At 46.8% G+C, this 18,614-nt stretch overlaps 1 protein-coding gene across 2 annotated transcripts in view; it reads right to left on the reverse strand.

Annotated features, from left to right (window-relative positions):
• The window catches only part of LOC138579503 (killer cell lectin-like receptor subfamily B member 1B allele C), a 357,677-nt gene that overhangs the window by 85,949 nt on the left and 253,114 nt on the right, over window positions 1-18,614 (reverse strand). For both annotated transcript variants that reach the window (XM_069649824.1, XM_069649825.1), the window contains exon 3: window positions 12,778-12,852. In XM_069649824.1, the coding sequence (XP_069505925.1) occupies window positions 12,778-12,852 (75 nt within the window). The remainder of the gene's footprint in view (window positions 1-12,777; window positions 12,853-18,614) is intronic.

An 18,614-nucleotide genomic window follows, 5' to 3' on the forward strand; every position in this document is an offset into this window, starting at 1 on the left:
TGGCACTCTTCCAGGCCCCTTTGAATAACTGCGAACATTAGAAGAGTTTCTGCTCCGTTTAAAGCGCATTCCGAATTCACGAACTGTATGTGCTGTAAAATGTCCATAAAACAAACACATTTGCATGCACCTGTTGGGAACAGGCTCAATGGGATGCACAATGAACAACGTGCATTTCGTTCACGCGGTACAGCAGCAACGGTCTGAATGAGTTTTGCGCCACTTGCATTTCAGGTTTTCAAATTGGGATAGAAATGCTTTTTAAGTTTTGTAAGTTCGCTGGTAAAGTATGCTGTTACCGCTGTGGGACGCTCTGCTCTGCTGGCTGGAGTGCATTTTGCCGTCAATTGAAGTCTGACTTTGTTAATAAACCGTGCTGTGACTAAGCCCCGCCTTAAACTCCCAGGAACCTACTTACCAGCAATGCACGCGCTTTGCACGCACGCTTTGTAAGTTCGCTGGTAAAGTTTGCTGTTACCGCTGTTAGAGCGGTTACAGCGTTATGGTGCGGAAAGTCTGTACCGTGTGCAGTGCCTTTTTTACCTTGGTCGCATTACTCAATGAAAGGCATTACCTACACGCTTAAATCCAGAATTCCGGCTAGTCTAGTAGTCACGAGAGAGTCTGCGCTCCTCAAGGCCCCTACACACAAGTCCTCGCCCAATATCGGCCTGCAAAAAAAACCTGGGAGGGCAGCCAATCTTGACACCTGAAAGGCACAGCTCTTCCGGCGATATACAAGGGTTTTGTATTCCGAGATGTGAACCGGACACGCTAACCTCTACGCTTGTTCAAAACCTTACAGGGCTCATTGACAATTCTAATCTGGGAAGCCTGAAAAACCCTCTCAGGTGAGGGTGTGAATATTTCAGATACTGTCATTATAAATGAGTTATGTGCTACACAACAAGGGGCTGAAGGGGTCGATTCAGGTCCTTCAATTGATTTAACCACGCAGAACTCCATTCACGTGGAAATAGTAGACGCAGAGTTGTCAATACACACAGTGTGGGTGGTGGAATTGACATTAACGACTAGGCTTTGGCGCCCCCTATCCTGGCGAACATGAACAAAGTCACTTCCAGCGACATTGGTGCTATTACATCTGAAGACGGTTCGATAGTGTGCGAATCACCGTTCACAAATGATAGAACCAAAGGCAATGATGGTAGTTTATATGACTTGCCCAGTCTGTTTGATCAACATACACAAGGTTCTAAAGACTTAATGTCTTCATTTGCTTACCCTACACCGTGTGCCCCACATAAAGTATCTGTGAATCTGAAAAATCTTGCTGATAATGATAACTGTCACAACTTGCACACACCATTGGTAGAAATAACACTCAATGCGATAAACACATCGATTATGTCTCTTTTTAAACTGTTTGAGTCATTGGATGCCAAAATTACGTCTCAAGCTGCACAGATGGAGTTAATAACTCAAAAAAATGACCAGATGTATAAGCAATCCGACGATAGGTGGTAATGCAGGAACTTAATCCATGCTGGTTGATAAATGTAGAGACCTACATCAGCCGGAAGTAGACACAGAAGAAAAAGCTGAGGTTAAAGATATGATACCGGTGCTGCCTGCTTTTGCTGCTATTATATGCTCACATACATTTACACCACCAGATAAACCTGCTCCTACTACTGCTAGTAATATAGAGACGGTCTCCTCAAACATACAACCGCACATTAAGAACAATGATGATGAATTAGCTTCTAACAAGCAGACTACTGAGACTTTGGTATACAATATGTTTGACATACGTACTCACACAAAAGAGAACTCTGTACAGATGACCACTCAGAAAAAAACTAAGAAGGCCCCTCGCGTAACGCAATCACTTGTTAAACAATTTGTAAAACGAATCCAAACTACCTTGAAAATCGAACCTACATTTGGTGGCTGTCTACGTGCCAAATATAACAATCTGAGGCGACATAGACAGCCGATGACAAGCGAACCAGTGAATGCTGCCCAAGCTGTGGACCACTCCCCGCTAAATGATTTGGCTTCCCTGCTTGATAGGGGTAGGTGAACAATTGCAGAGTGTAATAACTAATATCCCTACCTCAGAGTTGCGGTCTAACCCTGTCATGATGCCTACCCCCAGAGCACCAGGCCAGGCCCAGCACCCCCGGGAGCAGGCATCACGCCCCTGGGTAAAAGCCCAGCGGCCCTTTATAGGGGCTCATCGGACTATGTCCTGGCGCCGTTGGCGCCAGGCTCATGTTGGACATCAGTCCTGGCGCCATAGGCGCCAGGCTCATAAGGGGAAGTGTTTGGTGCACTTACCTGAACCAGACCATGCTGCACACTCACCTGATGCAGACCATGCTGCATGAAGAACCAAGCCAAATGAGGCTTAGGAGGGACTATTTTTCTGAAGGAACTATTTTGTTACTTGGGTGGGGCTGTGGAAGAATACTCACCTGGAACTTCTTCCAAGGCTATTGAAGCCACGCCCGGACAGCCACACGTGCTTCACGTTGTTCTGCATCCCAGCAGCTGAACCCTCACCATGTCTGCTCCTGCACCTGGACTCCAGCCACGCCCGCCTCGGAGCGGCTGCAGGGTGCCGGAATACCCACTGGGTTAGATGTGGAAAGGAGTAATGGCACGTGAGTATTAAAGTTCCCCAATGTCTTTAAACGCACCTTGTTTTGTCTTTCAGATGCGGGATGCAGGGCCGAAGGCCTCCGGAGCGTGCAAAGAGTTGGTAAGCTTTTGTCTTTCAGATGCCGGAATGCAGTGTGAAGACCTCCGGAGCGCACGAAGAGTAGGTAAGCCTTTGTCTTTCAGATGCCGGAATGCAGCGCGAGGCGTTGGTGACAGCCGATGGACCAGGTAAGTGAAGAGCTGTCACTGAAGACCGTAATGCTAACCTGTTCTTTCTTGTCTTTATAGGTGTTGCTGAAGACTGGATTCAGGATGGTAAGCCTTTTTCCTTAGGCCCAGGATCAGATGCAGAAGACACGATGAGCGTTCTGCTGCTGAGGATGCAGAATAACGCAAAGCAAGATTCATCCATCGGGTGTGGTTTAAATAGCCTCCTGTAGTGCTTAGGTGTCTCCTTCCACAGCCACGCCTAGGTAAGAAAAGAGTTCCTGCTTTCCAGAAGAGTTCCAGTGTTCTGAATCGAGGGAGTGGCTCCTGCCCCACCCAACAGGAAAAGTAGTTCCAAACAGAAGAGGATCAGAGGCTCAACTGGCAGGCAAGTAAGCAGCATGGTCTGCTACAGGTAAGTCTACCCAAGCATTATGAGCCCGGCGCTTCCAGCGCTGGGACTGGGCATATTTATGAGCCTGGTGCCACTGGCACCAGGACTGGGTCCAAAAGGTCCCAATTGGGACTGGTTGGCACTCGGAACCTGGGTTATGGATCTGCTTCCAAGGGAGTTGGGAAAACCCTGACCTTTTGGAAGCAGAGATCATGACAGTACCCCCCCTCAAGGCCCCTCCCAAACCGGGCTTCTCCGGGGGTTTTGGCTTGTCAGGAAATGTTCGGTGAAATCTTTTGATTAGGCGAGGAGCGTGGACATATTCAGCAGGTTCCCAGGATCTCTCTTGGGGGCCGTAGCCTTTCCAGTCAATTAGGTAAAATAGTTTAGATTTGGAGATCTTGGAGTCCAGAATGCTTTTGACTTCAAACTCGAGTTCTCCATCAACTAGGATAGGTTTTGGAGATGTAGTTAGTCGGGTTTGAGGTTGCACGGGTTTTAATAGAGAGATGTGGAAGACCGGATGTATCTTCATGTGAGGGGGCAAGTCCAACTTGACCGCTACTGGATTTACTATGGTAGTGATGGAATAGGGACCAAGGTATCTTGGGTTGAATGTGCGTGGCCCTTTTAGAGGTAGATATTTGGTGGATAACTAGACTTGATCCCCTACTTGATATTGAGGGGCTTCCTTCCGATGTTGATCTGCTCCTTTCTTGTATTGTTCTTTAGCCCTTTGAAGGTGAGAAACAGCTTCCTTAAAGGATTGGGTGATTGTAGAATGCAGGTAGTCTACTGCTGGTGTTTCAAGATCTTGGAGAGGATCCAACTCCGAGGTTCGAGGGTGACTACCGTATAAAAGAAAAAACGGGGTCTTCCCAGTTCCCTAGTGGACAGAGTTATTGTAGGCATATTCGGCTATCCAAAGGATATCTTTCCAAGTTTTTTCAGTTTGTTGCAGCATGCAGCGTAAATACTGTTCCAGAGTTTGATTGGTCCTCTCGGTTTGTCCGTCGGTCTGAGGGTGGTGACTGGTCGAAAGTCTCACATCAATTTGAGCCGACCGACAGCAACTTCGCCAAAAATGAGAAATAAATTGACTACCTCGATCCGAAATTAGAACCGAAGGAAAACCGTGCAGTCGGACGATGTTTTCGAGAAATTCTTGGGCCAGAGTTGCTGCTGTTGGCAAGCCTTTGAGCGGAATGAAATGCGCCATCTTGGAGAATAAGTCCACGATTACTAGAATCGTATTGTATCCGGAGCATGGAGGTAGATCGGTGATGAAGTCCATAGAAAGCGTATGCCAAGGGCGAGGTGGGATGTCAATAGGGCGTAAGAGGCCTGCTGGTCTTTCCTTTTGACTATTGTTTTGGGCGCATACTCCACAGGACATTATAAAGTCTCTGATATCTTTTTTCCAAGACGGCCACCAGAAGTAGCGCTTGATCTTTTCTGAGGTCTTGGCCATACCGGGATGTCCTTCCATTAAAGAATCGTGATAACAAGAGATTACTTTTTTCTGTAAATCTGTGCTGGGTAGGTATAATCGTTCTTGGAAATACAATAAGTTGTCCTTTACTGCAAAGTCCTTTCCCTGGAGATGCCAATTCTGTATGTCTGCTGGAGTTACAAGTTGCCTGGCTTTATCCTTAACTTCCTCTATGGATTCTGTGGCGATTACACCCAGAATTCTTTGTTCGGGAATGATTGGTACAGGTTTAGGGTTGATCAAGTGTTCTTCCACTCCCATCCGAGAAAGGGCATCAGCTTTACCGTTTTTTGTACCAGGTCGATAGGTAATTATGAAGTCAAACTCGGCAAAGAATAATGCCCAACGGAGTTGTCTAGAGGATTGGGCTTTTGCGGTTTTCAAATATTGCAGGTTTCGGTGATCCGTAATCACAGTAACGGTGTGTCGGGCCCCCAGCAGATAATGCCCCCAAGCCTTAAAGGCAGACTTGATAGCCAGAAGTTCCTTGTCAGTAATCGTGTAATTGATTTCAGGAGGCGAGAATTTGCGGGACCAAAATGCCACGGGATGCAACTGATTGGTTACCGGGTCCTTTTGTGATAGAACTGCCCCCATGGCAAGGCTTGAAGCATCAGTTTCCACGATGTAGGGGAGTTCGGGCGAGGGTGTTTTAAGATTGGTGCAGAGATAAATTTAGTCTTCAAATCCTGGAAAGCTTGTTCCGCCTCGGTAGACCATTCAAAACGTTTGTTTTTCTTTAACAAGGCAGTGATGGGCTGGACTATTCGAGAGAATTCGGGGATAAACCTGCGGTAAAAGTTAGCGAAGCCTAACATGCTTTGCACACCTTTTACGGAGGATGGTGATGGCCATTTAAGAACTGCATCGACCTTCTTTGAATCCATACGAACTCCGCCATGTGATAATATGAATCCCAAGAATTCAACTTCAGTCACGTTGAAAACACATTTTTCCAACTTAGCGAAAAGTTTGTGTTGACGCAATCTTTCGAGGACCATTTTCACGTGTTTCCGATGTTCAGATTCCGATGAAGAATAAACGAGGATGTCGTCAATGTAAACAACAACACACACATCTATGAGCTCTCTGAGGACATTGTTCATAAAATATTGAAAGGCGGCCGGGGCATTGCAAAGTCCGAAGGGCATGACCTGATATTCAAATAGCCCATACTTGGTGCGGAAGGCCGTCTTCCATTCATCGCCCTCTTTTACTCGTACCAAGTGGTAAGCTCCTCTAAGATCCAGCTTTGTATATATGCATGCTTTTCTGACTTGGTCCAGGAGTTCAGGGATCAAAGGTAACGGATATCTATTCTTAACGGTGATCTGGTTCAGGGAGCGATAATCTATACAAGTTTTAAGGTCTCCTTCCTTTTTTGGAACGAAGAACAAAGCTGAAGAAGCAGGGGACTTGGAAGGACGAATAACCCCATTTGCCAGGTATTGATCCAGGTATTGTCGATGGTGAAGGTTCTCAGGCTCGGTGAGGGCATAAATTCTACTACAAGGAGGAGTAGATCCAGGTATCAGGTCTATCTGGCAGTCATAAGACCTATGAGGAGGTAGAGAGTTAGCCTGATCCTTCCGGAAAACATCTTGGAATTCTAGGTATTCAGGAGGTAACTGGGGAGCCTCTGAGGAAATTGCTGCCAGTGCAACACCAGGTCGGGGGTGACAAGTAGAGACACATTCTGGAAACTGAACCGTTCTTGCTCGCCAATCGATCTGAGGATTGTGCTTCTCTAACCAAGGTATTCCTAGAATAATCTGAAACTGAGGGGCCTTGATCACATCGAACACGATCTTCTCATGGTGTCCATCTTGACTTACTAGCGTCACTTCTTGAGTGGTATGCGTTACTGGCCCGGAGGCTATCTCCGTACCATCCACCGTAGTAATGATGTCCTTTACAGCCTTGGGACAAAGAGTTAGATTCATCCTCAAAACCATTTCATGATCCACATAATTGCCGATGGCACCGCTGTCGACGTAAGCTTCAATTGCATGTAATCGATCCGGATTATCAGGGCTAATGAGGACCATAGGTATCACGAAATGCGAGGTCACGGAACTGGTTTTCACGCTCGGCAAGAGCACCTCTATTCTTGTCGGGCGAGGTCGTTTCCCTGCTCAGAGTTTGTAACTTTGGTAACTGCAGCTCCTACTGCCTTCTTGGCAGGTTTCACCGGACAGTCTCGAAGAAAGTGCCCTGAGTTTCCGCAATAGAGGCATAATTGCAACTGTTTTCTCCTTTCCCGCTCCTTTTGTGTTAGAGGACCTTTCAGACCCCCTATTTGCATGGGTTCCCCGGAGTCTACTCCTTTGGAAGGAGTTGGCGGTTTGGAAAATACTCGAGCATCAAACTTGGAACGATCGGCCTTCCTGTTCTGCAGTCTGTGATCTATTTGAACGACTAAGTCTATATAGTCCGAACAATCTTGTGGGGGATTCACTACTTGGGCTAACACATCTTTGAGCTCTGCACGTAGACCTCTATAAAACAGCGTAATCCTTTTGTCCTCAGGCCATTGAGTTTCCACTATCAGTCTGTTGAAAGACGCAATATAAGCCAAAAGGTCTTGATTACCTTGTCGCAACGAAAGAAGCTCATTGTCCAAGGCCTGCCCCTGTGAATGTCTTGCGAACAGTTTTTCCATACTGAGCTGAAAAGCTTGAAAATCATGGAGGACCGGATCATCTTGATTTACTAGAGGGATCGACCAGTCTGCCGCATTGCCACTAAGGTACGAAAGCACGAAAGCTACTTTAGCTTGATCAGTTGGAAAGGCTGCTGGCCGGCATAAGAAATGCCACCGGCACTGATTGATAAATACTGCAAACCTCTTTGGGTCACCAGAAAATCGTTCGGGCGGAGCCAGAGGTACATTCCCAGGTAGGTTGATCTGCACTGGATTCATAGAGGATGTAGAAGGAAGATTTCCCCCAGATGCGGGTAACGGGGTCTGTCCGGCTTGTGACTGTAGCAATTGTCTAGCGAGATCATCTGTTCGCTCCTTGGAAATAATCAGTTCCCTTCTTAGAGCGTTCGTTTCCTGACGGGCTGCATGCACTTCTGCCCTTAGTTCCCCAAGTAACTGGGCTAGCTGGTCGGTATCCGAGGTTTCCATAGCGCCTGGACGGGAGTTTTGTGGTAGGCTTTGCGTTCTGTAACGCTCACCTGATTCCCGTAGAGGCGCCGGTCTTGACTGGGCGTATACCGTATCTTCAAAGGTGATGTGTAACACAAGGCTGGCTCTTTGGGCTGGACCTCTGTGCACTGTATGTCTGGCTCGAAGGGTAAGATGTCTGCAGATAGAAAATATGGGATTAATGAACTGGGTTATTGAATGTCTCTCTCTTCTTCCCTTTCTCTTCTCCTGTAGAACCCCAAAGGTTAACGCTCTCACCTTAGGTAAGTGAACGCTGTGCTCTCCATCTGCCTCGAGGCAGGGTGCTGTAACCAGTTTCTTCACTGGATAAGGGGAGCAGGCCTCTTGACTTCAGAGGACTGCTGTCCGTCGTTTACTGCACGAACGGTAAGTTTCGAGTAATTCTAATGTCTTTAAAGTCTTTAGTAATGATGTCTCTTGTTTTGCAGGGTTCCGGCGATGGCGGATGACGGGCTGAAGTGAGTTGAAGATGGAGCCCGTGTGATGAATAGAAGCGCCTGGAAGCACGTAAGTAAGCGCTTGTTGCCTGCTTCACGATGCGCTCTAACTGTCTTTTTATTTTGCAGGTACAAGTTCGGAGCGGCTGCAGGGTGCCGGAATACCCACTGGGTTAGATGTGGAAAGGAGTAATGGCACGTGAGTATTAAAGTTCCCCAATGTCTTTAAACGCACCTTGTTTTGTCTTTCAGATGCGGGATGAGGCGCCGAAGGCCTCCGGAGCGTGCGAAGAGTTGGTAAGCTTTTGTCTTTCAGATGCCGGAATGCAGTGTGAAGACCCCCGGAGCGCACGAAGAGTAGGTAAGCCTTTGTCTTTCAGATGCCGGAATGCAGCGCGAGGCGTTGGTGACAGCCGATGGACCAGGTAAGTGAAGAGCTGTCACTGAAGACCGTAATGCTAACCTGTTCTTTCTTGTCTTTATAGGTGTTGCTGAAGACTGGATTCAGGATGGTAAGCCTTTTTCCTTAGGCCCAGGATCAGATGCAGAAGACACGATGAGCGTTCTGCTGCTGAGGATGCAGAATAACGCAAAGCAAGATTCATCCATCGGGTGTGGTTTAAATAGCCTCCTGTAGTGCTTAGGTGTCTCCTTCCACAGCCACGCCTAGGTAAGAAAAGAGTTCCTGCTTTCCAGAAGAGTTCCAGTGTTCTGAATCTAGGGAGTGGCTCCTGCCCCACCCAACAGGAAAAGTAGTTCCAAACAGAAGAGGATCAAAGGCTCAACTGGCAGGCAAGTAAGCAGCATGGTCTGCTACAGGTAAGTCCACCCAAGCATTATGAGCCCAGCGCTTCCAGCGCTGGGACTGGGCATATTTATGAGCCTGGTGCCACTGGTGCCAGGACTGGGTCCAAAAGGTCCCAATTGGGACTGGTTGGCACTCGGAACCTGGGTTATGGATCTGCTTCCAAGGGAGTTGGGAAAACCCTGACCTTTTGGAAGCAGAGATCATGACATCGACCTGGTAGACCACAAAACTCTGTGCCATCACCTTACCTCAGCAGCCAACTTCTCACCCGAAGCTGAGTCCTGGGTAGTCTCCTTTCTGGAGGACAGATCAATGAGTTTTCTCTGAAACTGCCTGCACACCCCCTCACCCATCTCATGTGGAATGCCCCAAGGCTCATGCGTATCCCCCACCTTCTACAACATATTCAATCTACTGGAGTCCATCAGCATCTCCTACACAAACTATGCTGATGACACACAAATCTTGTTACCCCTCACCTGCAACTAAATGGAAGACTCCTGCACCCCAAACTCGATCTACCTATCCATCCAAGCCTGGATGGCAGCGAATGGCCTCTGTCTACATGGCGGAAAGACAGAGATCCTGGTGGTCGGGCCTCCATCTGTCACCAGAAACCTCTGCCCCCAATACGCCAACTTCAGCATTGATGGGCTCACGTTACCCGTCTCCACTTCGGTTAAGAACCTAGGCACGTACCTCGACTCTACACTCTCCCTGACACGCCAGGTCAACGCCATTGCCACCTTAGACGCTTGGACAACTAAGCTCATCAATGCGGACAGACCCTTCCTAGCACCAATCAGCTGCCTCACTATTGCCAGAGTCATCATCCGTGCCAGGCTTGACTGTTACAACGCCCTTTTTTCGGCAGCACCCTCTGCTCACAACATCCACAGGCTTCAAGTGATCCAGAACAATGCGATCCGAGTAGCTCTCAACATCCCAAAAGAGAGCACATATCCAAGGCACGCTGAAATGCCCACTGGCTGCCCAGGATAATCTTTAAAACATTATCCATCACTCACAGATGCCTGTCTAACTCTGCCCCACCTTATCTCTCTCAAAGCTTTGTGGAGGCCCAATCCTCCAGACCTGTTAGGAGGGCCTACACCCACAGACTTGTCCTTCCCACTTCAAAGCAAGCCAAATGTGGAGGTCCCAGCTTCCCTTTCCTCGTCGCTCACCAATGGAATGCGCTCTCACCTCACCTAAAGAGCAGAACAATCCTACCGGGTCTTCAGAAGGGCACTGAAAACCTGGCTGTTCACTTAGAGCCACTTACTTTGTCTTTTTTCTTTTACCGTCTTCCTTCAGCCCTATCCACAAGTTAAGTGTACCTGGTTGTAACAGTACCCAGATTCCTAAGGGTTATGTGCGTGTAACAAATGCAAAAATAAATTAATAAATACCAATTTGCACCTATGGGGCAGTCAAGTGATGGCACTATCCTACCACTTAGAGCAGGGGTCTGCAACCTTTGGCTCTCCTGATGTTAGGACTGCAAATCCCATTAACCCTAGCCAGCATAGTCAATGAAGAACTGTGGGAGTTGTAGTCTAATACATCTGTAGAGCCGCTGGTTGCAGACCCACTGCTTAGGGTACGCAATCATGATTAATAACGTGATCATAAGAGGAAGCCCCAAGAGGGATTAAGATAACTGTAGCTTTTGCCAGACAACTGCTCAACCATAAACTCTGATACAGAGGATCTGTATTTCTGTGTCTTTCAAAGAAAAGGTGTCAGCTAGAGTGTTTTTTCTCCCTGTTTTGGGTCTGCACACCCTGGGTAGAATCAATGTCTCTGTATCTACTCTAAGGCCGCAGTGGCTAGTCAGGGCCAGATCTCTTTTGCAAGCTAATGGGACCAGTGCAAGCACCAAGGTAAGGTGTGACACTTGACAGTCAGCTTGCAAGTCTCAAATTGTAGGGCTTGTTGAGTGTCATTAGGAAACTGATAATTGATTGACGGCTTGCCATTACTTCTCTCTGTGGTTCCCAATGTCCATGTAATGCATTGAAGTTGTAGAAGTATAAGCCCTGATTCTGTCCGCTCTTTTTAATCACTTATGTACTCCTAGGAAGGCTATGTGCTTTAAAGTCTGACAGTGGGGGCGGGGGGGAGGTTGCCAACTAGCAAGAATCCATGACTCAGGTCTTGAGTCACACTGCTGCTGAGTGACGGAACTATGGAACTGCCGCCTGACTCTGTATAGATACTGCACGATGCAACAACGGAGGGCCTTTCTGAGCCTCCCCCAACACAAAGAGGCTCAGCTTTGTTCTGGGGACTGCAGCCATCTTGTTTCAACAGGGAGCCTCCGTTTGGCGCTCAGTGCTCCAGGGGCACCTTTGTGATTCTAAATAGCAGTGCTCACTGCCTTAAATCGCTCTAATCTTCCCCCATCTCTGATCAACGTGAGCGTGCTTCAAGGGCATTTCTTTTTTCATGTTTGGCCATATTTCAAGATATTTGACCATATTCAAACATGGCCACCGAAGATTGCTCCCTCTGAGCACTACCTGAAGCAGCCTGATACTGCTGCTTGATTGGCCTGTTCTCCACCTAAAGCGGCCAATTCAAAGCCGGCAGGCGAACGCTGACCCCACTCCCAATGCTCCTGTCTGTGCCTGGCTGTACTGACTGGGCCCCCTTTTCTTTCTTTCCATCCTCCACCCGCCACCTCTGCACATCAAATTGAATTCACCGGCGCTAAGGACTGACATATGATCCCACCTGGCCTGCCAAAAAAGCTCCTTGCAACCAGGCTGTCTTATTCATAAGTGGGCAGCTTCTGATTTCCATTGCATCGTGACTTTACATCTCCTGCCACTTGCGTTTTGCCTTGCTTTAAAGTTGAATTTAGGCATTGTTTAATCTCCTGCCGCTCTTAATTTGGTTGTGCATGTGGCACTTGTTTTTGTTCGCCTATACCCTATTCCACCCCCGCCCCTTACTTTAGCTCTTATCAATTGTAATGACCATCAGGTAAGTACAATAGTTCTGTCATATGTTGTAACAGTCTGTATTCCTCTTGTCCTATGTTGTACCACTGAAACGCATAGCACTTGCCCATTCTGAATATAACAGTGCCTACTATGGGGGTCATTCTGAGTTGTGCAGTAAGGGTTACCGGGCACCGGTAAGGAGACCGGTGCTGGTAATCCCTTACCGCCCAATTCCGAGGTCCCTTAGCGGGAACCGTAAAGGACGTGTGGTCTGACCACACGTTCTTTACGGGTCCCGCTAAGGGACGAGGGCGCTAATAATGGGCCTGCTATTCGCGGGCCCGTTATTAGCGCCTTCCTCATTCCCATTGAGCCCTATGGGGGCTCAAATGGGAATGGGGAATGGTTGGTTGAATGGGGACTTATCGGGTGCTCCAGGGTCGGAATGACCCGGTAAGTCCCCATTCAACCAGACCGGTGCCGGACCCGGTTTTGGGGGCAGCCATGGTGCAAATAGCGCCATGGCTACCTCCAAAATCAGAATGAGGCCATATGGATGTTAATTTCTTCTTTCACCCTCCATGCGTCGAAGTGCTTTGAAGTGCTCGTTTGAGTGTACAAGCGCTATATTAAAAAAAATATATTAAAAAAAATGCAATACATGAAAACATGATGCAGAATTTACCTGGTGAGCTTGTGGTATTACAATCCTGTTCGAATCGTGGGTTCATTTGGTGCTTTTCTTGATGTAATCTGAAGACTGATGTAAGAGCAAATGTAAGTGAGAGAAGAGAAGTATTAGACAGGAAACATGAAGCTTTATGGGGTAATCAGGAATGCAAGGGTACAGACTGACATATATATGTGTACATCATTATAGTTTGAATCACTTCAGCATGAAAACACGCCTGCCAACTCATAGCTTACAAACGTGCCTCCAATTTTCCATGGTATTTCAGTATTTGCCCTCTGGAAAAAAAAATACATGTATTCTCTACATTGGGCCTCATTCCGAGTATGGCGGTAGGGGGTTAACGGCACCGGTAAGGATGCCGGTGCCGTTAACCCCCTACCACCACATTCCGAGGTCCCTTAGCGGTCACACCAGGAACGGCTGGTCTGACCAGCCGTTCTTAGTGGGACCCGTTAAGGGACCTTGGAGCTAATGACGGGCCCACAAACTTGGGGCCCGTTATTAGCTCCTTCCCCATTCCCATTGAGCCCTATGGGGGTTCAAATAGGAATGGGGAATGGTTTTCTGAATGGGGACTTACCGGGGTCCTCCAAAGTTGGAATGACCTGGTAAGTCCCCACTCAGAGACACCGGACCCGGACTCGGAATGACCCCCATTGTCTGAACTACTTGCAATCTATACTGTATTTCATGACTCAATGTTCATGGCTCACGCCTTCTACCCCTCTCGTAGTTTGGAATCAAAGCAATCAGGCTTTGTACAGCTCTTAATTGCCCACTCTCTGCAATTAGCTGTATCAGAAAACAAATGGTTGTTACCTAGATTTGTCATTTCACCTCATATATTTCTTTTCTTTGATGCAATACTTTCTCTTTTCTCCTTCCACCACCTCCTCCTTCCTTCTTCCCCCTCCTTGTTACTTCTTCCCCTCCTTGTCACTACTTCCCCCTCTCACTTAAAGACAAGATACCTGGTCATTCTAACACATTTATGCTACTACACATATCTATGTTAACTAATTTATGGGGAATAGGTTGTTGGGGCTGGTCAATATTTAATCTCTCTTGGTAATTAAGTTACTTAATGTCCCATTAATATACTGTTGTTTTATGAGCATATTTTTAATATCGATAACTTCTAATGGATTGTGTCCTCCCACGGATTTCTCATCTTAGATCTTGATTCCTTTTCGACAGCAGGGGCTGCCCTGCGACTTTGGCATCAATGTCCCTCGACGCTCTCCACAGCCGCGTCCTGACGTGGCATTGATGACGGTATAACTAGCTTGCAACGTGCCCTGTTGCTTCAGCACTGTTTCTCTGCATGCTCAGCATGCTCTTGGAATGTTTCAACTTCACCTCAGAAATTCTTCAATTGTGATTTGCTTCTTTTGGCCTTTTCTTCAGAAAATGTTTACTCCGAAACGACCACGTTTTAAAAGATGTGAGGACTGTGATTCGAAAGTGTCGATCACATACCCTCACAGGATTGGTCTATGGTGCCTTGGCACAGGCCTCGATGTTATCTGGTGTGGCTACTGCCAATCGATGACTTCTAAGGTCTTCAAGGAGAGAAAATCGAAGCTTACTCTGTCGTTCAGTATGAAAATCTCCCAGTTTCTCAGATGGTCGTAGTTCCGCTGGTGAGAAGTCCCCAGAGGGACCTAAAAAAATGGGGCAAAAATGGGAATGGGGAAGGGTAAAATGGGAAATGGGGATTTACCGCCCCACTCACCTTGGAATGGGGCGGTAAATCCGCCATCCACCATGGTGTAAACATAGTTTACACCATGGTGATAATGGTACGACCCAGGCGGTAACTTACCGCCTGGGTCGTAATGAGGGCCATGGGCCTCATTACAACCCTGCCGGTCCGGTAACAACCGGATCGGCAGAGTACAAGTTTGTGGGTGGGATGTGGTCGGAATGGCACCCGTCCGTGGACATTGACGGATGCACCGGCACCTTTATGGACGGTGCCGGTGAATTCGTCCTCCCCATTCCTATTGAGTCCAATGGGGCTCGAATGGAGATTACCTTATTCCGGCGCCTGGCCGTAGGGACCGCCGGGGCTGTAATGCCCCGGTTAGTCCCCATTGCCAGGTTCCGGAAAAAATGCATAACTCTGGCGGCAGCCTTCCCTTCTTAGCGGCAAGGCTACCGCCAGAGTTATAATGAGGCCCTTTGTTTTGAGTCTTCAAGAGGCCATTTTAACACATTGTGGTGAAAATCATAAGGAGGCCCATTTTAACAAATTGAGTCTGATTACAAGGTTGGCGGTCTGGAAATAAATGTGCCGGTAGCAATGCACAGGCACCCTTTCCAGACCTCCAAACTATAGGTATGCTGGTAGGAGCATGGAACTGCCGGGAGTTCAGGCACCTACCGGCATGTTTTTCACTGCAGCAGCACCACCGTTAACAATGGTGCCGGTGCGTCATTGTCCCCATGGGACTCTATGGAAATGGGGATTTACTGTACCGCTGCCGCCGCTTGTGATATCCCAGTAGCACCGGGATGTCAGGCAGCGGTAATGGTGTTACTGGGTTCCCGGTAGCCCACCGCATAACGGTGGGTTTTACCGGCAACCTCGTGATGAGGCCCATTGTTGTGAAAATCAGAAAGAGACCGACTGCATGGCCATTAGTTTCGCCCACTGGGCTTTGTCAAGGCTGTTTGTCACTTTCAAGCAATATACATTAACGTTTGTATTCTTATAAAGTAAAGTGTTTAAGCAGTTCGGAGGGGAAGAAATAAAGGACAAAAAGAAAATGTACAGAGATGAGTATCGTAAATCTGGATGGCTTTGTGAGACAACAATGTGTGGCAATATGATAATTAGTAATTGGCCAAAGTCAGACCTTCATGGTTGAGAATGAAGCATAACTCTATAACTTTCCCTTATTAGGTTTCAGTTGAGTGCCTGGTGCTTTGCAACAGTCTGGAAGAAAGAATATTTGTAAACAGATGTATATACCCGCTTTCCATTGTGACACAGGAAATTGCAGGATAAATAAGAATTGTCAATCCAACTCGTCGTCGGTGAGTATCAGTTGAAAGGAAATATAAAATTCTGTAATATTGACAAGGACGATAAATGTTTTAAAGTTCCATCCCTATATAAAACAAAACAAATTGAAAACATTATACTAGTCTACCTCATCTAGTATGTGCACCAGAGTCGGTGCAAAGTCTTTTCAAGTCACTAAGGAGTGTGGAGCCCTGACTCCTGATCTGCTGTCTTTGCTGCCTATACAGACGCTTCACTGTTGCATTGTGTTTTGACTGGGACTGGCTTCTTACACACCAGTCTGTTTTCCAGCTTTACAACTGTTCAAGGAGGAGCCTAAGACTCATATGCACCCGACTCCCGCAGAGCGGCACGGAGTCGGTGCAGAGTCTTTTCGAGTCTCTCGGAGGCTGAAGGAGATGCCGCCAACTCTCATCTATACAATTGATTCAATCAGCTTGCCAAACATGGCTCTGATGACGGGCCCACAAACGCAGCAGCGTGTGAAAGCTGAATCATTATTGAGCGTAGACCCGCTGTCAATAGGGAGTCTTCCTCGAGCTGCAGCAACAGCGAAATTGCCTACAGCACAAGCAAAAATAAAACCGATTCTGCAATCTCAGATAGAGGTAAGTTAGAATGCGCTGCGAAACTCGGTAATGGAGTTAGTTGACCAGTCTATCCAAGAGCGTGCATTCACGGCGGCCGCCCTTGGCCATGCTGACTCTGGCCTCCCTGAGCGGATTAAAGATCCCTGTAATGTGCAAAATTCTACCGCACGGTCTCCACTAGCTGGTCTACTTGATTTAGACCTAATGCAAGAAGATCGGGGACTTAGCCTGCCAAACCCCTCCTTTACTCCACTGAATTGAATGACCTGCCTATAGAATCAATTACTACCCTGCAATCTAAAAATGTAATTCAGAATGTAATTGAGTTGAAATGGGGAGGTAATACGAACGATGACGGAGATGATATTGAGCACTTGCAGATAGCGAATGAGCTTGAGAACAATGGTATCCATTTCTTGGGGAACAAAAATGACATCTTGAATGCGTTTTGCTCATTGACACAAATTCCATCAAAGAAGACCACAAGCGAACCCATGTTTCTAGCACAAGCACAGCACGATATGAAGAAAAAGGCTCCTCAAATAAACAATTGGAAAAAGCCGCTCATGCCAAACGACTATGGATTTAGAAATCAGGGCTCCTGGAGAGGACCCTATTCTGCCCAGGAGGGCTTCTTATTAAACAAGGATACAAATGAATAGGTCGATAGTACACTCAAACACTCTCCTTTTATCCAGTCATCGTGAAACAAATAGAAAAATGAGTAAACGCTGTGTGAGTTGTACCCAAGTATGGTAAATACTTAGTTTTTTTATAGAGTCGCATATCTTTGCGTGGACTTTGGTACAGTATAAAACATCACAGAAATAGAAATTGAATCACTAGGCACTCCGCCACAAGACCACTTAGATCTTTCTACGCCAACACCATTGTCAGGCCTACCTCTCGGAAAGTGCGTGCTGGTGGCTCCAGTTTCCCCACCCTTGCAGCCACGCACTGGAACGCCCTCCCACCTCACCTCAGACTCATCGAGTCCCACCTTGCCTTTCGTAAGGCTATCAAAACCAGACTCTTTGTGTGACTTTAACCTGTTTCTGCCTTTATGCCTGCTAACTTGTAACTAAGAGCCTCCTGCACCCGAATGTAATCTTAAATCTGTGTTTCCTCTGTAACAGCGCCTCGATGCCTCATGGGCTGCAAGTGCGCTTAACAAATGCAAATAAATAAAATAAATAAATAAAATAAATGAGTATTGGTCATGCACCTTGTAACGGCAGTGGATTGACACTGCTTTTGAAGAAATCTGTAACTTGTTTTTTCTGTTTTGAATGCCCACTTGTGTTCTTGTTCAACACTGTTCACTATGTATCGACAGTAGATGATTCATACTTCATTCCATGCACAAGCAATTGGACTGACCTATTGCCTATGTTTTCTTGTGTTTTCTGTCTGTATGACCAATACTCATATTTCTGTGATGTTTTATACTGCACCAAAGTCCACGCAAAGATATGCGACTCTATAAAAAAACTAAGTATTTACCATACTTGGGTACAACTCACACAGTGTTTACTCATTTTTCTATTTGTTTCACAGTGACTGGATAAAAGGAGAGTGTTTGAGTGTACTATCGACCTATTCATTTGTATCCTTGTTCAAACGACTATGGAGACAGAAATTTGAACAACACTCGATATTCCAGAGAATGTATCCAACACAGAGGGGGATGTGAGACAGAGGGTGGACAGGCTCTCCCTAGCTAATACGGAGTTTGAATCACTCATGGCTAACCAAGAAAAACAGCACACACTTTTCAATAATCCAGTTTCTACTGTTGTACATTCCTGGGTAAGAGAGCTGACGTCTACGCCACTCCATGATTCAAAAGCAGATCTGGCTCATATGCCCTCCACAAAGTGAGACTTTGAGCCATACTTATTTCCGAAAGGTTGTTCTTCAAACCAATTACCAAACAGAATAAAGCCACCTCTCCGATGTTAGACCAATGGTCCCAGTACAAAGAGTCTGGGACAAAGATAACAGCCCATGACCAATGTCAATGTTCCATGAATAAACACAGCACTTATCCGGCTATTCCAACAACAATGCTAGATTTACAGAAAGCGCTAATGACAGCTTCCACTCATGCGTTGATGCCATTCATGAAATTATATGAAACAATGGCAGATACCCTAAAAGATCAGGCTACGCTCTTAGCTTTAGTGCATTCCAAGCACATTTTTATG

Source organism: Ambystoma mexicanum, chromosome 3p (genome assembly GCF_040938575.1).
Source record: "Ambystoma mexicanum isolate Mex_15411 chromosome 3p, UKY_AmexF1_1, whole genome shotgun sequence".
Lineage (NCBI taxonomy): Eukaryota > Metazoa > Chordata > Amphibia > Caudata > Ambystomatidae > Ambystoma > Ambystoma mexicanum.